The sequence below is a fragment of the Panthera pardus genome, unplaced genomic scaffold (assembly GCF_024362965.1).
Source record: "Panthera pardus isolate Hobbes unplaced genomic scaffold, ASM2436296v1 HiC_scaffold_13, whole genome shotgun sequence".
Classification (NCBI taxonomy): Eukaryota; Metazoa; Chordata; class Mammalia; order Carnivora; family Felidae; genus Panthera; species Panthera pardus.
The window spans coordinates 191,254,299-191,276,619 of record NW_026526688.1 but is presented as its reverse complement, the minus strand read 5'-3'; the positions used below and the strand labels follow the sequence as shown (position 1 = coordinate 191,276,619).

General features: G+C 49.9%; 1 protein-coding gene across 2 annotated transcripts in view; it reads right to left on the bottom strand.

The window, feature by feature from the left end:
- The window catches only part of FAM184B (family with sequence similarity 184 member B), a 150,681-nt gene that overhangs the window by 761 nt on the left and 127,599 nt on the right, over positions 1 to 22,321 (bottom strand). Inside the window, exons 10-17 of one of the 2 annotated variants that reach the window (XM_019453622.2) lie at positions 21,980 to 22,192; positions 13,326 to 13,479; positions 10,141 to 10,304; positions 7,341 to 7,513; positions 6,096 to 6,242; positions 4,123 to 4,240; positions 2,443 to 2,547; positions 1,231 to 1,430 (exon numbers count right to left, since the gene is read on the bottom strand). In XM_019453622.2, the coding sequence (XP_019309167.2) occupies positions 1,231 to 1,430; positions 2,443 to 2,547; positions 4,123 to 4,240; positions 6,096 to 6,242; positions 7,341 to 7,513; positions 10,141 to 10,304; positions 13,326 to 13,479; positions 21,980 to 22,192 (1,274 nt within the window). Of the gene's footprint in view, positions 1 to 1,229; positions 1,431 to 2,442; positions 2,601 to 4,122; positions 4,241 to 6,095; positions 6,243 to 7,340; positions 7,514 to 10,140; positions 10,305 to 13,325; positions 13,480 to 21,979; positions 22,193 to 22,321 lie in introns of those variants that run through there. The other variant, XM_053901662.1, reaches the window with a different exon arrangement.

The window sequence follows — 22,321 nt, the reverse complement described above, 5'->3', positions numbered from 1 at the left end:
GATGAACCCACAGCCAGAGTCAGGAGCTGGCTCTAGCCGTTAATACAGGGGTGTGCTTAGGGCTCCAGGCCTCAGTTTCTGCAGCTTTGAAACAAAAGGGCTGGCCTCCTTCATTGACTGACAGGAGGTCCTTGCCACTCAACATTTATAAAGGTCTGTGCCTCCCATTTGTCCCAATAGCCGCAGGTATGCAGGGCCTTTGAAAAAAGAACACTTTATTTTTATTATATTTTGAGAAAGGACAAGTGCGAGTGGGGGTGGGGGGCGGGGGGGCAGAGAGAGAGAGAGAGAGAGAGAGAGAGAATCCCAAGATGACAGCTTGGAGCCCAATCCCACGACTGTGAGATCATGACCTGAGTCAAAATCAAGAGTCAGATGCTTAACCACCTGAGCCGCCCAGGCATCCCTGGAAAAAGAACATTTTAGAAGGAGCCATTTCTGAAATGCAAAATTCAAAGCACAGAATGTCAAGTTCTGCCTCTGAAAAGAAGACTGGATAGGAGGGAGAATTAATAAATGGGGAAATGATTGTGAAAGAGAAACATGTTGCAAGGGTTTCTGGAAAAATAAGGTAGTATCTGAGATGATTGATCATGCATGAGCTACCAACCCAGATTAAGAGGCCTTAAACTCTCAAGATGATACAATAAATCTTGAGAAATAACCTTAATAATAATAGCAGTGGCAGTAATAGTGGAAATCGACTGAATGCTTCTGTACCAGGTTCTGTGCTAACTGCGTCCTGTGGATTAATTCCGTCAGTCTCACAGTCTGGTGAGGCAGGTGCTGTATTATCTTTGTTTTAGAGGTGAGGAAATGGAGACCTAGAGAGGTCAAGTAACCTGCCCAAAGTCACCTAGGTAAGAACAAGAGACCAGAATTTGAATCCAGACCTCAGGGCCAGGTGATTAGAGTCCATCTTCTGTGTTACCACAGTGACACGGCTAGCTAAGTGATCTAATCATCCATGAGAGGAAAAAAAAGACTTTCTGGAACTTGGTACCAAGAATAGTACTTGTCTAAAGAATGACCTACTTCCTTCCTCTTACACCACCTTCCCATTTGGCTGGATTGTAATTTGTCCAAGGCAGGGAGGGGCTTGTCTCCCTGTCCTTTTTACCTGCCCAAAGTCTGGGTATTGAAGAGGTGCCAGAAAGGAATCTGAATTCCCCCCCTATCTATGGAAAACTGGAATCACAACTCCCCCCCCCCCCCCCCCCCCCCCCCCACCTTGTGGCAGTTTTCACATCTAGAGCCTGGGTGGGTTTGTAAGGCTGGCCACAGCCAGGGCTTGGGTCCAAGCTGGGTGACTTCGTTATTGGAGGGGCGTTGATCCTGGAGCTCAGATCACCACTCAGAAAGTTCTTTGCATAGGAGGCCAGGTTTGGCACGCTGACCACTCGGCTGGGCACTTCCTCCAGCTTCTTTTTCTGTTTGTAGTAAAAGAAAGGCCAGTTAGTTCCACCCTAAAGAGTCATTATTGTAAATAAAAAAGGCCCACCCAACCAAAACTATATGGTAGAAGAGGCAGTAATTTTATTTATATACCTACATGTTATTTTTAAAGCATTTCTTCCTCCAGTCTTTGTTTTATGAAACACAGGTTCACAATCTCTTGCCCAAAACCTCTGGGGACGTGTGTTTGGTAATTCAATTTTTTTTTTAAGACATTAGAAGGCCATATAAGACCCCCAACAGGAGCTGGGTCCATTGTCTTCAAATGCATTAATATTTCTGCAGTGAAACAACACTTTCACTGAGAGGCATACATAAAAATCATAAATGAGCTCACATCTGTTCAGCTTAGGGTAGGGTTACTGTCCTTTGAACTACTAAACATTTTAAGCACTTTTAGGATTTTGTTACAGCAGATGAGAGATTTGGATGTGAATATTCTCATTATAACAAATTCCAAAAATATATAAGGAAAAAAAGGAAGTGGGAGATTCCTGGGGCTCCTGGGTGGCTCAGTTGGTTGAGCATCCAACTCTTGACAGGTCATGAACTCCTGGTTCGTGAGGTCGAGCCCTGTGTCAGGCTCCTGCTAACCGCACAGCAGCACAGAGCCTACTTGGGATTCTCTCTCTCTCTCTGCCTCTCCCCTACTCCTGCACTCGCTCCCACTCTCTCTCAAACATTTTTTAAAAAGTGGGAGATTCTTGTTTGTTTCTCTCATCATCCAGATATAACCATTATTAACAGTGACATGTTTATAGGAAACTCGGAGAATACAAAAACCCGTAAGAAATTAAAAGTACACGTAATCTGCCTCGCCAGATATAAATACTGTTTGTTAATAATTTGGACCGTTCCCCACGAGTCTTATTTTCAGTGAACATTCCTCTGATTGTATGCCAGCACGCCGATAAGTAAGCTGTAGTTACCTTCAGGAAAATGAAACCAGCAGCACTGTAATGCCTGAAATCGGCAGAACCACTTTACCTTCATGGAGGGGGTCAAATATCCTGGGTGAGGGTTGAAAGAGAAAGACCGGTTCCGATGGGACATGGCGCTGGGGAAGGCTGCACAGTGAAATCTTCTCTCCTCCTGGAAAAACACAACTGAGTCCAAATGAGCCTGACCACACCACTGGGTTTGACCTGATGGAAGATGGTCGAGTGAGGGCAGAACACCGTGAGGGAAAGCCCAGGGGAAGGGGGAGGATGTGTGGGGATCCAGCTGCCGTCCACTGAAGCTTTGAGGAAGCACCTTTAGTCCTGTGGCCTGAGTCCCCAGCTTCTGTATAGGGAACGGCGAGCTTATTTGAAACGTCTTGGGCAGTTAGAGAAACAGGTACTCTGGGCATCTGAAGACTCAAAGCTGGTACAATCACTATGTCACCAACCTTGTTTATGCGTGTCACTGTCCACTTTTCTCTCTCCTGCTGTATTATTTTTAAAGCAGATTCTAATCATTGTATAATTTCATCTTTAAAAACATCCACATCTATCTCTAAGAGATAAAGACTCTAAAAAAAAATACCACAATTCTCGTCACACCTAGCAAACAAGCTATTCCTTAGTATCATTTAATTTTCAGTTAGTGGTGAAGTTTTCCTGACTGTCTCATCAGCGTCCTGACATGGAACTGCGTGGCAGGGGCAGGGATGGGAGTGAGAGAGGAGACGGGTGTGTGTTTGTGGGAGGACGTGAGGCTGGCAGGCTGCCGAAGATCCTGGATTTCACTCGGGGAAGGACGGGAGGCCGTGAGCGGTGCAGAATGGAGCCGAGCTCTCATCTGACACGCTTCCCCAAGACTGCCCTGGTTGATGTGAGGTCAGCGTGCGGGCAAGGCTGGAGTGAGTGGGGAGTCCAGTGGTTGTGCGCGTGAAAGGGGCTTGGACTAAAGCGGTGGAGGCAGAGACGGGTGGGGAAGGTGGCTGGACTTCTCAGGTGGCCGACTAGCCCTCCCACCGTGGGCTGCACTGACAGGCGCCAGTCGAGAGCCACCGTCTGCAGAGCTGGACGTAAGCCAGGAGGAGCAGCGCCCGCCGGTTCAGCTGGGGTGCTACAGGCAACCTGCCACCAGACCAGGGAGCACGGGGCCGCCGGGTTAGAGCCCAAAGCAATGGATGGAGTATCAGGAGACGGGGATGTGAGGGAGGTGGACTGCGTGAAAGCTCAGGGGCAGGTGGAGGGAGGGGCATTCCAGAGAAATGGCCTCAGGCCTTGGTGGCTGTGGGCTACAGACCCCGAGGGAGAAAACTTCTTCCTAAGGGGCCCCGGGGCGGCTTTGCGAACTGGAAAACAGGTAGTCATTTTTACAAAAGGAAGATCAACAAACAATAACTGGCTTGATTGAGTCTACTAAAATTCCAACAGAAGGCAAGACATTCTGGATTTTCCCAAATTCCATAGATGAAAAAACTGAACCAATCAACCATGGGCAGATGCTGTAGGACTTGAGTGCTTGGGGGGCGGGGGGCTCTATTTTTCTGTATTAATTTTTTTAGTGAGTATATATTGTTTCAGATAATATACAAAAGTAATCAAGGATCTTCTGAAGGTGGTTTTAGGGTTATCAGGATTAAAATTGCTAGGTAGGCAGAGCAATGGCAAGAACAAAGTGGATGGCCCTCCGGAAGGAACCCTGCAGACCCCCTGGTGGCCCTGACGGCCTCACCATGAGTTGCTTGATGATCTCCTCTCTCTCCTTCAGGCGGGTCTGCAGGCGGCCTATGAGCTGAACGTCCTCTGGCCTGGACGCCCCCTTCCCTGGTTTCTCTCCGGAATCCTTCAGTCTGTTTGGAACAGGCATGCAGTTAGTCTCCTTGCTGCCGTTGCCCAACAACAAGCAGGTGCATGGGGTGGGGACGCTGCTGTGAGCTTAGCCTGGCCAGCTAATATCTCCGTCCACAAAAGGGGAAATGGAGGCCGAGGGACCCTGCCTGCGACCAGCCAGTGAGTTGGCTGCAGAGCTCAGGACCCCAACTCCAAGTCTGACGTCTGCCAGTTACCCCAAGGCTGCGGGGCCAAGGAACCAAAGGCCTGTGGCTGATGCACACACTGCCCTCAGTGAAGCTTCAAGAACCAGGGATGCCTGGGCAGAGAGGCCTCGGCAGAAAAATGTCCCCCACTGCGGCCGCCCGAAGTCTGGGCTGATGCCGACGTGGCTCTGGCGCCATCTGCTGGCCGAAACGGAGAACGGGATGAGCTGGTTCTCCCTCAGAGCTGCGGGCAGCTAGTTCCCCCAGCCCTTTCAGCACGAAGCCAGAGAGAAGTAAATCTGCGCACGGTGGGGGAGGGGGTGAGGGCTGCAGGTGACCTACTGACTGTAGTGATAAGAGGGCCGGGACTTCGGGGTGAGATAACTTGGGATCTAATCCCTACTCTGCCTTTAGGAAAAGGCTATGTGACCTTGCGTAGCCTTTCCCTGTGATCATCAGTTACCTATTCTTTAAAAGGGGCACGAAACTGGGTGGTTGTGAGCATTCAGCGAGATAATGGGCGCCTGGCCTGTGGTAAGTGCCCATTAGATGGTAGCTGATAAAACCTTTCACTCTGGATTCTGGATGGTTTGCTTTGCACTGGAGACAGTGGAGAACATGTTTTTAAGAGCACAGACAGGTAACAGATTCACTTAGTGCGGCTTGACCTTGGGCAGGTGGTTTTACCTGTCATCTTCCACCTCCGTGCTGCTAACCCTGACCCCCTAGTCTCTTCTCTCAGCAGCCAGAGTGACCTTATTGAAAGGTAAATCTGACCATGTCATTCCTGCTCAAAGCCTTGCAATGGCTTCCAGTGCACCCTGAACACATCTAAACTCCTTCCTGTTTAGTGCGGGTCTCCTTCATCCCTCCCAGCTAGCCCACCAATCTCAATTCCTGCCACTCACCCTCTCACTTATTCCTGGCTGTTCAGTCATGTGAAGCAGGCCCCAGGGCCATTGTACTTGCTGTTGCGTCCACTTGGAATGTTCCTCCTCCAAACGGCTCTCTCATTCCCTCGCCTCCTTGTGCTTAAATGTCACCTCCTTAGACAGGCCTTCCTTGCCCACCCTTGCCACTCCCTAGACACTGATCCTGTTTTTCTTTTAGCACTTTCAATACCTGATATGAAAAATATTCATGTTTATTTCTTGTCTGAATTCCCATTGAGTTTTTGAGCTCTACGAGAGCATGGTCTTTGTTTAGTTCTGGCTGTAACTCCAGGCACACAGTAGGCTCTTAATAAACATCTGTTGAATAATAAAGATGTATGCATACAGGCACAAGACCCCCTCGGTTTCTTTATCTGTCCATGAAGGAGACTGTGAAGATTCAGTGAGGTGATGCATGTTAGAATGGGGCAAATGTTCATTAAAAAGTAGACTTGATCCCGCTGATTTCTTCCCAGGGTGAGGGGTCAAACCAAGCCCATAAGGCGGTGTTCATTCCTCACAGATTCCCAGTGCCCTGCACGGAGAGAATGCAGTCTCATAAAATGATGGGGGGTAACGAACTATCCCCAATTGCCCAGGACTGAGGTGCTTCTTGGAATTCAGAACTTGTAGTTTTAAAACTGGGAGCGTCCCAGGCACAGTGGGATGAGTTGGTCGCCCTAATAAAATGTACCTCTACTAGTCCCTCCTAACCTGGGGCCCAAGGCCTCACTTACTCAGTTTCCAGGGCAGCCAGCCGGGCCTGGAGCCTGGCTTGTGCACTGCTGAAATCCGCCACCATGGCCTGCATCTCCTTCCGGTGTTCCTGGCGTAGCTTCTCCGCCTCCCGGGCCCGTTGGGCTTGCTGATCCTCCTCCAGCAGCCTGTGGGTGGAGGGAAGCACAGCCGGGCTGGCCCAGGCTCTAGGGACTGAGCCTCTTGGGCACTGGGGTTTCTCCCCGCTCTGCTGGGTGGCTGGGGTGGGAAGCAATGGGTGGGGGTGATTATGAATGAGGTCAGGATGCTGGGAAGGAGACCTGGGATCTCTTGAGTTGTGGGGTCCAGGATACACCCTGCTTGTGGGACCCCTTCTCAGCACCTCCTGCCCCAGCATCCCATGAAGGAGAAACCCGACTGTGAAGCCTTCAGGGGCAAGCAGTGGAGGACAGCTCTGGAGGGTTCTGGAAAATCCTCCCTTCACGGGGGGGGGGGGGGGGGGGGGGGGGGCAAATGGAGGACTGGAGGCTGAGATTGTGTATCGTAATTACTGATCCTTGGGACTCTGAGGCCTGGGGAGTCACCAGTCCAGTGTTGAAAGGCAGGGAGGGTTAGGGGGTAGGTCTTCCTCCATGACTTCCTAGCTGTGTGACCTAAGGCAAGCCACACCCTGCTCAGTTTCTTCACCTGTTAAATGGGTGTGATGATAGTGGCTACCTTACAGGGTTAGTGCAAGGATGAATCATGCTAACACATGTCCAGAACAAAGTAACAGCGGTTCACCCAGCGCTTCCTCCATGCATTCCGGGGCGGGTGCTAAATCCTGCTCACCTGTCACTGCATTCCAGGACAGCCCTGAGAGGTGGCGGTCTTACCTCCTTCGCGGATGAGGGCGGGGGCGTGGAGAAGCTAGCGGACTCACCTGAGCTCACACGGCACCGCTTGAGCTATTTCACCGCACTGCCTCCCTAAGGCTGGTTTTGAAGGGACTTCTAGTACGGTAAGGTCTGATCCCAGAAATTCCTTGATTTGTAGGAAACAGAGTTCCCTCCTCTATCCCAGGGCAAACCCTGCAGTTTTGAGACGAATTCCTAGAGCACTGGTCCTTTTCATGCGTCGGGAGTAACATCAGGGCAGTGCTAGCGTGTTAGGGAGTCTTTCCCTTGCGGAGAAGCCCAGGGGGTGAGCCTTAGGTTCAGAGGCTCACCCCGTGGCGCTGGAGGGAGCGAGGGAGAAGGGAGCTCCGGCCCCGCCCGGAGACCGACCTGCGCTGCTCGCGGAGCTGTAGCGCCTCCTGCTGATGCTGTTCCACCTCGGCCCGCAGCCGCTGCACTGCGTCCTTGAGCTGCGAGTTCTCCTCCCAGGGGTCGCAGCCCTCGCTCGGACCCGGCTCCGCGGCGCCCTTCGGGGAGCCCGCCTGGCCCGGGCCGCCCGCGTCCTGGGGAGAAGCACCCGGGGGAGGCGTTTTCAGGAGGCGCCAAGGGCCCCAGATGCGCCGCCGAAGGACGGGGACCCGTGCTCCGCCCAGCCTGGAGCCCTCACCAGCCTCCTGCTCCCGATTGAGGAGCTCACATCCAGGCTCTTCAGGTTTTCCCCGCTTTCCGAGTTGGCCAGATCCGCCCTCACAAAGCCTAATAACGTTGGTGAGCCAGGAACGTGACTCAAGGCAAACCAAACACTCCACCCAGAGTGCCCTCCCCACTTCAACAGCACTGCCTCGGGCAAGAAGCGACAAGCCCGCTCTCCTCTGCTATCACCGAATCCCGATCCCGTCTGTGGAGCGATTACACCGAAGTGCGCTCATTTGTTTAATGGTGGTCTCCTCCACTAGCCTGGGAGGGCCTCCCGAAGGCACCGTCTCCCCTCGAGTTTTCCAATCTGATGGCACCTGGCTCGGGGGCTGGGATCAGAAGGGGCCAAATAAATGCTTGCTAAATGAAATGATACTTGAACGCCAGTGGTTCAGATAGAAATTCAAAAATCTATGTCCAAATGAAATGGGGTCAGAGTTAACCCCTGGTTAGTGAATGTTACAGTTTTCAAGTTCACTCAAACATGCCTGAAGGTTTCTGCGTTTGTTCATTCCACACGGAACAGCTTTGCACAGGGAACATCTGTGGCCCATGCCCCACACCTCTTGCTTCCTGCCCTGGGGCTTGTGTGTGTGTGACACCCATGGGCACGTGGGCACCTGGCACTCACCTGGTTGGTTAAGGTCCTGGGGGGCCATGGTTAGAGCTTGGTTAAGGTCCTGGGGTACCCAGGAGCTTGGTTAAGGTCCTGGGGGGCCATGGAAGAGCTTGGTTAAGGAAGAGCTTGGTTAAGGTCCTGGGGGGCCATGCTTGACTAATGGGAGAAAGAACCTGCTGGATAAATGCATCCCCCTCTGTCCCAAGCTGGGACAGGTATGAGGATGATCTCACAGGGCTCCTCGGAAGATCCCAGCAGGAGGGACACCACTTACCTGCAGTGGTGGCCGACTTAAGGACGCATCCTTGTACTGGGTACCCTCCCTTCCGTCTTTCACTCGTGCTGCCCGGGGCTGCTTTCCTCCTGGCTCACGCCCCCACCTTTCTTCTCTGTGTGGGTTTTCACCTGAGGCCCTGCTATTCCTCCCAGAGGGGTCAGGGCTTCCCTCCAATGAGGTGAAGGTGAAGGCTGGCACCTGGTGGCCGGGTGTCATCCCACCCATCCAAGGATCCATAGCACTTGGGGAGGGAGTTTGTCATTGCAGACGTCACGACCCCACATTTCTCCTGCCCCCTCCCATAGGTAGGGGTGGCTCCCACCAATCTAGAACGCTTACTGGGACACACTCTGTCTGGGAACGCTTACTGGGAACGCTAGACTTTACTGACTGGGCTGAGCTCCTTGTGAGTCATCATTTAAATTTCTCATTAAACACAGATTGTCTTCAGGTGCTCAGTACTGGCACAATCCTGAGCAAAGGATGCCCACGTCCCCCCGATCTTCAGCAGGGCTGGGACATGAACCCACTGTTGGCCACCACAAACCCTGGAGAAGACTCTCCCATGTGCAGACTTCGTGCAGAGTGCTGAGTGGGGGCAGGGATGAAATGAGGCAGACGTGGCTGATTCTCGAAAGACTCCTAATCCAGTTGAGAACATCCATGAGGAACACGCATGATATGCTGGCTGCCTAACAGGGCCATGCGGTAGACACCAGTGCCAGCTGAACTATAACCAGAAGTACTCAGAGACTGGTGGGGTCCCAGGTGTGGAGGGGAGCCCCCTAGAGCTGACTTCGGCAGCACATATACTAAAATTGGAGAGGAGACCACTGGCACAGAGGGTAAGCTGGGCACTGAGGGAGGACGGTGTCCCAAGGAGGGAGTGGGCACATGCAAAGGCCCAGAGGCAGGATGCAGACCCCACGTTGAGAGCAGAAGGGGATACGACTGAAGATACAAAGTGCAGCCAGTGGGTGAAGGCTTTTCCTTGCCAGGCTTGGGCATTTGGAGCTCATTCTGATAGCAATAGGGAGTCACTGAAGCCTTTATACAGATGAATAGCTGACACCATATGGTGCATGGTGGGCTGAGGGGGGGAGAGAGGCCTGGGCTGTTAGGAGGTCACTGTACTGCCAGCCATGTGGGAATATGGATGTACCCGGAAGGGGTTGATGGGCCAAGTCTGACTACGAGGCTCAAAGAGAGTCAGTGTTGAACCTCAGTGACAAAAAGGCAGCTCCCACTCATGGGAACAGACAGACAGGGAGTCTGTCTGGAAAGGTGTTCTGAGGCATTCTCTGCAGACTTGAGGGAGTGACCCTGACTGTCTGTCTCCAGGGCCTCTCAGGCAGTGACACTCTGAAATGCTATTGTATCTGCCTTAAAAATAACACGCAGCACGAAAAACTTGTGTTCTGCTTTTCAAAACGGGAGCCCGCAGGCCCATCGAGTGTCTCCCAGCACCGTGGAGCGAGGCTCTTCCCCATTTCAGACGGGAATGGGGAGCACCCGGGGCCCCTCCTTTATGAGTTTCTCTCTGCAGCCTGGACACTGCTCCCAGAGGGGTGCGGTGTGGGCAGAGTGGGGGTGCTGACCTCTGCAGCGACGGCGTGGTCCTCACTGTCCCCTGGACACTGGGCGGTGGCCTGCGGCTTGCCCAAGCTGCCCAGAGCCCTCAGCTCGGCCTGCAGCACCTCCAGGTCCTTCTGGTGCCCAGAGCAGGCGGCCCGCTGCTCCGACAGCTCCTGCCTCAGGGACTCTGCAGAAGGAAGGGCTGTCATTTCTTAAAGAGAAGATGATTTTCAAGGCTAGTAAGTTTGATACTTTCCTGTTATGGACTTTCGAGACTCTGTATTTTAGTTATTGCAAATTAACTTTGGAAACGTCGTTCCAATAATTCCGTAAGCTGTAAGATACCCGTAAGATAGTACAGGGCAAATACTCCACACACATTTGTTAAATAACCAAGTGATGTTTAGAGTGGAAATTAATGACAGTGTAAAAGCATATCCATTGCAAAACACTTCCCATAAACTTACTTCTCTGAAAGTTAGAGTATATCAAACACAGCAAAGCTTAGTTATTCTGATGATATGTTGAAAATTTTACTTGATCATCTTTCTTCCCCACTAGGATTTTAATATAGTGATTTCTACAGCTTATTTTCTTTAAAAAATCCACACCCAATGCAATATTTTGAAATCCCTTATCACAAAAATATGTGCAATAAAACTCTTTAGCAAAGCATAACTACAGTGGGCTCATTTATTACCCACTGTCTCCCCTGGCCTCCTTCTCCCTCCCTCCCTCCCTCCACACCCATCCACCTGTCCGTCCAGCATGTCTGGGTCTCCACCCCAGTGTATCAGGTAATCTGATGGACACTCCCTGCCCCTCACACACTGACCAGCAGGTCAGGTGTGTCTCATACAGAAAGTGCAGTAGCTAATCGAGACCAGGAATGTCTAATACCCTCCCTGTTGTGGCAGGTGCTCTCACCCACCCAATACCACTCATAAAGCCAGTGATTCGCTCTCATTGTTATAGGGTCCACCGACCCCCTTCTTCCTGGGATTGTGTTGAGAATCCCGGCATGTACCCAGGGTCTCTCCTGACTCTTTTGTCCAGGAAAGGACCAGGCTATTGTGGGATCAGAGGGGCCAGGGGACAGGCAGCAGGGACAGCTGCTGTTGGGTGCTGGAATCACCAGGGGTGCCCAACCAGATCTGAATTTTGTCGTGTACCTGAGACATATGGTACACCCTGGGCCTTATCTTGTGTAATCTGCCTCTTTTAGATGCTGCTAACTTTAGCACGTCCCACCTGGACACTAACTGGGGAATCTCTCTCTCTCTCTCTCTCTCTCTCTCTCTCCTGCCTGCTTCCCACATCACTTCCTCCAGAAATAGAGCGGATGTGCTGACGTGCAGTCAGTGGGACACGCTGTCTAATGAAAGCTCACCCAAGCAGCAGGTAGATCTTACTCACTTACACAGGTAAAGAAAATGCTCTTCTCCCAAATTCTCTTAAGGAGACCCCCGTCTGGGTGTGAAAAGAAATATTTAGTAAGGCCAATACGATCTTTAATGCTAGGCATGAAATAAGGGGAGGCATTTGTCTTGCTCCTAAGAGTGAGAAAGGCGGGCGCCTGGGTGGCTCAGTTAAGCATCTGACTCTTGGTTTCTGCTCAGGCCTTGATCTCACGGTTCAAGAGTTCAAGCCCTGCATCAGGCTCTGTGCTGACAGTGCGGAGCCTGCGTGGGATTCTCTCTCTCCCTCTCTCTCTGCCCCCCCCACTCTCTGTCTGTCCCAAAATAAATAAATAAAATTAAAATATTTTTTAAAAAAGAGAGAAGGAAGATGAGAAAATGAGGGAAAAGTTGATCTACAAAAACAGAAGTTTCTAGGGTCAGCCACATCTGTGTAACACGCTAGGTGGATGCTGTTATTCCCATTTTACAGATGAGCAACTGAGGCACAGCGTAGGTAAGTAACTTGCCCAAAGTCACACAACTAGTGAGTGTTGGAACTGGGCTTCAAGTCCAGACGATTTGACTCAGGAGATCTTTACTGCTTCTGGTAACTTCCAGAATGCTTTGTGTGACTGGTTTTGGATGTGGAAAGAGGAGGCGAGTTTCATGCCGAGGATCATGGGGGGCCGGGCAGGCAAAGGAAGCAGAGTAACTACAGGAGTCTGGAGGTGTAAGTTGCCCAGATTTTCAGGAATCTTCCGAACGGAAATGAGAGGTTGAGGCAATCCCATGCAACTCTCATGAAGGCTCAGCGATCTGGTTATATTTTATAATAATGATGATGATGATAATACAGGTGCCTCTACGTTTCAAAAGTTCACTTACAGGGACGCCTGGTTGGCTCAGTCGGTTAAGCATCCGACTTCAGCTCAGGTCATGATCTCACAGTTTGTGAGTTCATGCCCCGCATCAGGATCTGTGCTGACCGCTCAGAGCCTGGAGCCTGCTTAGGATTCTGCGCCTCCCTCTCTCTCTCTGCCCCTCCCCCGTTCGTGCCCTGTCTCTGTCTCTCAAAAATAAACGTTGAAAATTTTTTTAAAACTTAAAGTTCACCTACATTAGAACCTATTTTCACTAGCCCAGAGAAATCTGAAGAGGATTTTAATTTGTATATAACAAAGTGAAAAGCGACAACAGCGTTCACTGCTAATTTTGCAGCGAGAGGTCCAGAGGCAGCGCGCGCCCCCCAGCGCCTTCCGCGAGAACCACACCCAGCATCTCCGGCCCAAGCACCGGGGCTCCGAGCGGTGTCTGTGAGCATCTGGGCTGTTTGTCCATCTAGTGTGTCCATCCGTTAGCCAGATGTGTCCTACGATATGAGGAAAGCCTCAGAGAGGTGATCTGGGGGGCCTGGGAACGCTCAACATTTTTTCCATTTAAATTAATGGTAATTGCTTCTTCGCTCTTTGCCATTTCGGCTCATGACACGTTTCACAGGAACGCTCTGCTTTGGGGTAGCAGAAAACCTACACTACAGTCCGCATTCACTGGGCTCCTGTCGTATGCTGGGCACTTTATATTTAATCTCTCTTCAAGTCCACACAACGCCCCTATGAGGTAGGGACAACTGTGACTCCACTTTCCAGAAAAGGAAACTGAGACTGGCAGTGACACCCGCCTCCCAACCCCGGTGTCCCACCCTGACCTGTGTGCCCACAGACCCCCGGGCCCCATCTTGCCCCAGGTGTCCACGCGTGGACTCGGCGGGGTAGCCAGGCCCTCCCAGGGGCGGCTGGCTGGCTGTATACCTAACACGAGAGCCTGCTGAGCCTGCGTCCTCTCCCGCTCTCCCTGGAGCTCCTGCCGGGCCTTTTCCTCCAGGGCCCGGAGCTCCAGCCGGTGCGCCTGGTGCTGGATCTGCAGGCTGTGGCTGGCTTCCTTCTTCAGGCGCTCCTCTGCGGCCTGCGGGGGGGAAAGTGGGAGAAAGTGGGAATGGAGGGGAGACCTGTCCCCTCTGCCAAGTTCTGCCTCTGCACCAGGGCCCACAGAGCACTCACCACTGTTGGGTGGAGGCCTTATCAGGCTACAGAGGACATTCCCCAACCCATCTGGGATGACAGTGACAGCTGGGCCCCAGCAGCCATTTTGTGCCATGTGAACCTGACCCCAAACCACAGCTGATTAGACCAGAGTGGACACCTGTTCTAACCTGAGCCAGTCATTGGGAATTTGGTGTTAGGAGGCCAGGGAGAGAGCGAGCAAGAAACAGACAGACAGAAACTGACTGGTTGGTTCGTTTTAACACACTCGGGAGGAGTGAGGTGACCATCTCACTCGCACCTGCCCCAGGACCAGAGAGGTGCAGAGAGCTGTGTGCGAGGACAGCCAAAGGCTGAGTGCAGAGCAGAGCAGCAGTGACAGAAGGAGGGGCCCGTATAGCTTCTTCAGTCTCTGGTCTAGTCTGGTCCTCGGAACTGGCTGGGTCTCTGCCTTTAGGTTCACTTATTCTTTTATTACTTACTTCATTTATAATTATTTCATTCATTCAGTCATTCTTTTACTCAACATTCATTTTTTGAAACTCTCTTATATATCAAACACCCAAAGTGGGTTCTATGAGCAGCTGTGTAAACTTTAATAGAAATCTCTCCACAGCAAAGCTAGCTCAAGGTGGTTTCTGGGGTAGGAACCATGAATGGTCCCTGAAATGTCCATGTGGGAATCCCTGGAATATGTTACTGGAATCTCTGGAATAATCCCTGTGAATATGTTACTTTACATGGTAAAAGGAGTGTGCAGGTGTGATTTAGTTAAGGATCCTGAAATGGGAGATTATCCCGAATTATCTGGGAGGGTCCAATGTGGTCCTAAAGGTCCTTACCAGAGGGAGGCGGGAGAGCCAGTGAGAGGAGAGGTGCTAAGAGGAAGCAGAGGGGGAGGGGAGGGGAAGAGGAGTTGGGAGGGTGATGGGGGAGAGGGGAAGGGAGGCGGGTATGGGAAGATGTTCCATGCTAGGCTGCTGGCTTTGATGATGCAGGAAGGGGCCGGGAGCCAAGGAAAGCAGACAGCCTCTAGAAGCCTCAAGAGGCAGGAAAACATATCCTCCCTGAGAGCTTTCAGAAGGAGCACATTCCTGCCAACACCTTGACCTCCAGAACTGTCAGGTAATAAATCTTTGATGTGTTCAGCCACCAATGTGTTACAGCAGCGATAGGAAATGTATTAAGTTTCTGTTTTTTATTTTTTGTTTGTTTGTTTACAACAGAGAATTCCAGTTAAGACACAGCCCACCTTTTAGATGAGGAAATTGAGGCTGGGGGAGATGGACTGGTTTTCGAAAGTCACACAGGAAAGATGTGGCAAATATCGCCTCCCTCCCCCTTTTTAAGAGCCAGCTGCAGGGACTGACCTGACTGCAGACAGGTAAAGTTGGAGGCAGGATCGCAACCTTGGGCGGCAGCGGTCCTGGGCCCAATGAGAAATGGGGTTTCAGCAAAGGTAGGAGGCTCCTGCTGGGGAGCACTGAGCCCTCCCACCTCCCACCCCCCCCAGGCAGCTAGCTGAATGCAGCAGGGCCTCCAGATGCTTACTTGTGCCTTTGGCTTCCTAGAAACTGACCGGTTTTACTCCTCCCATGGGAAACTCAAACGGTGCTGAGTTTATTTAATAAGAAAGAAGAGTCTCCTGCTTTTCAGACTCTGATATTTCCTCCTCCTGCACTTGCTGCAAGGCTCAGAGAACTCCAACTGGCGGCATTTTTATCCCAAGGGAAATGGGAACCGAGAGGTATGAGCTAAGGCTTGCCCAAGACAGTGCCAAAGTCTCTCAGTCTGTGACCCAGGCCCTCGGTGCCTGGGGGCAGTAGCCCTTAGCAGTGAGGACTAAGCAAAGTTTAGCACCCAGGGTTTTTATCAAAACTGGACCCTCATCCCTGGTGAGTTGCTCCAGTAAACCTATGGGAAGTTTACTCTGCTTTTGCTGTGGTCGGTTTAGAGCCGCCCCAAAGGCCCATTTTCACCCTGTCTCTCTACAAAGGTTCTGACACCAATTACAATGTATGTGGGTGGTGGGGGGTGTGGGTTCCCTACCCCAACAAGCAATGATCGAAGCCCAAGTGTCCCACAATTCAACTCAGTCCTGACACTATCTACCCGGAGACAGCAGCATGTCCCATGGGGTGAGAGCTCAGTCCCACAAGACCGCCCTCCTTTCAGGTAACTATTGCAAGACTAGGTTGTTACCTGTGCTTCTGACCAACTAGCTATAAGTCAGAGGTTCCCATGACCCCCTCCCTGAATTCGATTAACTTGTTAAAGTGGCTCACAGAACTCAGGAAACCCATTTACTTACTAGATTATCGATTTATTGCAAAGGATATTAAAGGATATGAATCAACAGCCAGATGAAGAGATATGCAGGAAGAGGTCTGGGACGGTCCCAAGCGCAGGAGCTTTTGTTTCCAGGGAACTGGGGTGTGTCACCTTTTTGGTACTTGGATGTGTTCACCCACCTGCAAGCTCTCTGAGCCCCCTCCTTTTGGGTTTCTAAGAGGGTTCATCACATAGACATGATTAATTAAATCATTGGCCATTTGATTGATTGGATCTCCAGCCTCTCCCCAGAGGTCAGGGGTGGGACTGAAAGTTCCAACCCTCCAATCCTAAGGTTGGTTCCCCTGGCCACCAGCTCCCCAACCCTCAGGTGGGGTCCAGAAGCTACCTCCTTAACATAACAAAAGACACCTTAGCTGCTCTCATCACTTAGGAAGTTCCAAGAGTTTTAGGAGCTCTGTGTCAGAAATGAGACTAAGACTAAATAATATTTCTTGTTATAAGTCACAATATCATTCTTTCCGTGCCCCATCCTGGGTAAAGTCTCCTTTCCCTGTGCTCCCCAAATACCTTGGGCAACTGCCTCATAGCTCCCAACTCACTGAATTGCAGCAGCCTGTTTGAGTGGTTGCCTTTCCCCCTAGAGGTGAGCTCCATAAAGACAGGAGTGTGTTATCATCTTGGAATCTCTGGAGCTCAGCCCCGTGGTAGTTTGCGGTCACTGCTCAATAAGTAACTGCAGAATCATGAGTGAGCAGTGACAGGGGATCTTCAAAAACTTGAGCTCTGCTACAGACAGGATGTTTATACCTCCCATCCCCCAAATTCATATGTTGAAACCTGATCCCCAAAATGATGGTATTAGGGGTGGAGCTTGTGGGGGTGATTACGTCAACGATGGTGAAGCCGTCATAAATCAGTGCACCTGTAAAGGACGTCCTAAAAAGCTCCCTGCCCCTACTCCCATGTGAGGTGACAGCAAGACAGGTGTCTGTGAACTAGAAAGTGAGCTCTCAGTAGACACTAAACCAGTAGGTGCTTGGTCTTGCACTTCCAGCCTCCAGAACTGTGGGAAATAAATTTGTTGTTTACAAGCCACTCAGTCCATGGTATTCCGTTACAGCAGCCTGAATGGACAAAGACAAGCTCTTAGCCACATATGGTTCTAAGTACTTGACATGTATTATCTCTTTTGATGCTCTCAATGGTCCTATTAGCTATTATTTGATAAATGAGCAAACTGAGGCACAAAGAAGCTGAGTGACTGCCTGAGCCCACACTTCATAAGTGGTAGACCCAGGATTTGAACGCATGCATCCCACCCTTCATCACTATCCTGTCCCAGGAATGACTGTGTATCTGCTATTTCATTCTTTTTTTTTTTTAATGTTTATTTATTTTTGAGACAGAGAAAGAGGGAGAGAACATGCAAGTGGGGGAGGGGCAGAGAGAGTGGGGGGGTGCAGAGGATCCAAAGCAAGCTCTGTGCTGACAGCCCGATGCGGGGCTTGAACTCACAAACTGCAAGATCATGAGCTGAAGTCTGACAATCAACTGAGCCACCCAGGCGCCCCTCTATCTGCTATTTCTAATTAGAACTGGAACTTGATTTCCTTGGTGTCATTTTGGAATCATCAGATTTGAGCCAGCAACAAGGACCCCGTGAGCCTGCAGGGTCTCCAGGGACTGGAGCTAAGAACTGCAGGATATCCCCCTCTCCTGAGGCCAGACCTCACATGTTCCTTCTTCCAATCAACCAAAGCCCCTGGAACTTCTCCTCCCCACCGGTGGGTCACGCCTCCCAGCTTCCTCTGCCTGAAATCAAGGGTCAAGGTCTGCAGCCTGAATGGGTAAAGTTCAGGAAAACACAAAGGCCAGAATTACCCACCACTAACAATCTGGGATCTCATCAACCTGAGCTCTTGTAAAAGAAGAAAGAGAACTCACATTTTTTGAACACCTACCAAGTGCCAAGTAGTCCACATGCATTGTTTCATTTTTCTTTTTTTGTTAAAGCTTATTTTGTATTTTTATCAGGGCAATGAATACACATAGTATAAAGGGCTAAATAGTATTAAAAGTAAGGAAAACCAGCACCTAGGAACCCTCCTTTTCCTCTCCGCCCTCTGTTCTCTGGAGGCCGCCAATGACAACTCTTCTCATTGCTTCTTCTGGGATTTACCACCATCACCAGGCTAGAATCTCCATTCTGCTTCATCTTAGTTGTTTTAGACATTAGGAATTATCTTCCCATTAGGGTAGATGAGGATTTCAGGTCTCATACACTCTCCCCCTTCCATTCCTCATATTTCATTAAATTACTTTTTCATTATAGTGACATAAATTCAATACCTTTATTATTATGAGTAAATACAGTTCATTCCCAAGTGAAATAAACTATTATGATTAAAGCCTACCTGCACAACTTTTTCTTTTTCCTTGTATTAAAATAACTTGCTTAGCTTTCTTTGCTAAGCTTAAAAAATGTTGCTTAGCTTTCTTTGAATATTTGGCTAAAACTTCCTATAACATCTAAAAGCTTTGTAAAACATTTGTGTGTGTGTGTGTGTGTGTGTGTGTGTGTGTGTGTGTGTTGGGGGGCTCTTGGTGTCTCAATCGGCTGAGCATCCGACTCTTGATTTCAGCTCAGGTCATGGTCTTGCGGTTCATGAGAGGAACCCCGTGTCGGGCTCTGCGCTGACAGCATGGAGCCTTCTTGGGACTCTCTCTCTCTCTCTCTCTCTCTCTCTGCCCTTCCCTGCCTCACATTCTCTCAAAATAAATAATAAACATGAAAAAAAATTCCAAAAACCCACGTGTGTGTGTGTGTGTAAACACTGCCAATACGACTTTCCACATGGCCAAGTTGATCAGAGAATCCGTCAGTTCTATTTTCCCCCAGAGCCCTTCTCCTGGGACCGACTCAGTCCTCTTGCTCCAGCCCACACTGGGTTGTGGCTCAGCCAGCAGCATAGCTGAGCTCCTCCCTTTTCCTTCTCCTACACTGGATTCCTCTATCCTAGATCTCTCTTATTCCCTCGTCCTTGGTTTGCTCCCTTTTTTTTGTGGGCCACTCTTCAAGGAACTTCCTAAGAAAAAGTACGTGGAAGGTATACCAGTCTGGGTCCAACAGGAGACAGAAACCACACGGTATTTTAAGTTGGAGAAGCTCAATATAAAGAACTATTGTGCTATGACAGGGGAGTAACTCTAGAGATGCAAAGAGAACTCCAGGTGTCCTGAGGCTGAGAGAGAGCACCCAAGACAAGGATAACTTGGACGGCGGGAGTCCTTCCCCAGTTTGGGTCCAGACCTTGTTGGAGAAGGCACGCTGGCAGCTCACTGGGGGAGAAGATCACTGGGCTGCCCAGGCCAGAGTTGGTCAAGCAGGAACAACCCTCCATGGCACAGATGAGCCACAGTTGGTGATGCTCAGAGGACATGGGGGCACCATGAAGGCATGAGGGCCAGAGCAGACAGTATTTTTCTCAGGAGGCTGGCACAGAACGATCTCTGGGCTGTAGGCAACAGTGGACATTGGCAGGATCCCAGGGAGAGTCAGGGTGTGTACGCGTGAGGGCTGGAGTGTGTTGTGTCCACAAGGGGAGGCCACAGGAAGGTAGTCACTGGCCATGGTTGTGGAGTCACTGCGAGGTTACAGGGGCAGAGTAACACCTGATGTCCTCACACAGCCACATCACTGTTCAACTGTGCAAATGAAGCCAGAAACAAAGCAAAAACACAGCTGCAAGAACCAGGAAGAGAAGCCTCTTTCCTCCTACAAGGTGCCTCCAGCGCCCTCTACTGACAAAGCTTAACATTGAGCCCTCTGCAAAGGAGCAATGCTTCAAGAATCTGGTCATTATTTCAGGACAAGCACTGAAGAATGAATTGGGAGCTGAGAGGCAATAAATTGATAACAGGAGGTAAATTTCCTAATACTTCATATCCCAGTAAATATTTGTAATCAATTCTCACACTTATGAATAGTTTTAATTAAATTTCTCAAAATCGCCCGTTGGCTTCTAGCTTCTTGTGTTGGCTGTGGAGATATCTGATGACGTTCTGATTCAAGTACTTTGTGCCTGGTATCGCTTTTCCGCATTAGAAGCTTTGGAATTGCTTCTGTTTCCCTGGTGTCCTGAAATTTCAAGAAGAACCTCGGTAGGGGTCCTTCTCATATAGGTCTAAGGATTTCATTGTTTCTTTGAAAATACTCTCCCCTCCATTATCTCTTTCTGGAACTCCCATTTGTTAGATATCAGGGTCCCAGCTGACATCTAGTCTCTCCATTTCTTGTTCCTTCTCCTCCATCATCCATTTCATGTTCTTTCCATCTTTGCTTTCCAGAAAGTTTCTTCATTTTTTACATTTCAAATCGTTTCCGGATTTTTAGAAATTCTGACATTATATATATATAATATAAAGAGCTCTTCCTTACTCTAATTGCCCCTCCTTTACAAATAGCATGTTGTTCTTGTTTCACAGATGCAAAATCATCTTTTAATTCTGAGGAGATCAATCCTCAGAAGCTTTTTTTCCTCTTTTTCTTCTGACTGCATTAACCATTTCTTCTGCATCTTTTCTTTTTAAAAAAATTTTTTTATTTAATGTTTTTATTTATTTTTGGGACAGAGAGGGACAGAGCATGAGCAGGGGAGGGGCACAGAGTGGGGGAGACACAGAATCTGAAGTGGGTTCCAGGCTCTGAGCTGTCAGCACAGAGCCCGACGCAGGGCTCGAACTCACAGACTGTGAGATCATGACCTGAGCTGAAGTCAGAGGCTTAACTGACTGAGCCACCCAGGTGCCCCTCTGCATCTTTTCTTTCTCCCTCCATAATCTTGGATTCCAACTTCCATGTTAGTGGCTTCCATAAAAAGTTTAGCTGTCCTTTCATATTTAAGATGGAGCACTGAAGGCTACTTGGAAGAGGGTCCCATTGGGTGGCAGGCACCCTCTGGAGGTTGACCAGATGGCCAACCAGCAATTTTACTAGAAGCCCACAAATGTGAGAATCTACAGGTCTTTTCTCCAGGATGGTTTAATTTCTCCAGAGAAGGTTCTCCAGTCTCCTACTTAGGGGGTCTAAGTTCTAGTTACTTGCCTTCTGGAGCTGAGCAGCAGAATGCACTTCTGGGGACAGGACAGAGGTGGCAGCAGTCTATCTAATGGCTCAGTATACAGATTCTCACCTACACCTGTTCTCAAACCCAAGCCTCACCCTAGCCTCTGTGACTGGTATTTCCTAATTCAGAGTCTCTCTGGCTTAGTTTATCCAGGCGTTTCCTTTGGCTCAGGTCATGAACTCATGGTTGGTGGGTTTGAGGCCCGTGTTGGGCTCTGCACTGTCAGGGCACAGCCTCCTTGGGATTCTTTCTGTCCACCCCTCCACGACCCATGCTTTCTCTCTGTCTCTCAAAATAAATAAATAAACTTAAAAAAAAACACTTGAGACTTTAATTCAGTGAGGCACTTTACTAAACAACTATTGTGAAGTAGGTGAAGAATCAGTGATGAACAAATACAGATGGCTCCTGCCTCAAGGAGCTTCACTTAGTAGATCTGATCATATAAAAAAGTCATTCGTCAGTGCATGCAGACTGCCATGACCAAGGAAGACAGTGTGTTGTGACATAGTAGGAGACTCAGCTCCTGAGAGAGCAGGAGGTAGGAGATCGATGAAAAGTGCTCCTGCTGGATAACACATTGTCATGAGCCTGACCACCTCATCCCAACTTTCCAAGCTGTCCTCTCTGTTTTTACCTCTGGGCCAAGCCTGCCTCTCCCAGCATGCATCACACACGACATTGCCCAAGTCATAAAGAAAGTAGTTCTCATGTTATCAAGATCACACGAGAATAAGGAGAAGCAGCACAAGAAGCACAACAGAACCCATGTGTGAATCCTTCCTTGGCCGCTTACGAGTCGTGTGACCCTAAGTAAGTTAATAAATCTCTCTGAACCTTTTTCCTCATCTGAAAAAAGGGACCATGAGAACAGTGACCTTGTAGGATTCATGTGGGGATTGGAGATAATGTACAAAAAGAAAGGCACCCCATGTAGTGCATAGCAGGTGCTTGCATAGCGAGCGCTCAGTAAATAGTGGATTTCATAACTATCACCCTTACCTTGAGTTCTTGATTTTTGGCCTTCTCAAGCATGCGCAAGGCTCGCTGGTGGGAGGCCTCGAGCTGGGCTTTCATGGCCTGGTTCTGCTGAACGGTCTCCTGGAGCTCGTGCTGCAGCTTCTCCCTTTCGTGGTCGGAGAGTTGCTTGAGCTCCTGCAGGTCCTCCCGGTAGCTGCTGGCGCACTGCTCCAGAGCCTGCTGCATCTGGGAGACCTGCCCGACAGGGCATCCTGCCCTCAGGCTAGCTCCCCTCCCTCCCCCTTCCTGGGATACTTTTAAAAAAATAAGTGTTCTGAGCATCTCAAACCAGCTGAGCCTCCTTTATCTGTGGGAACTCTGAGG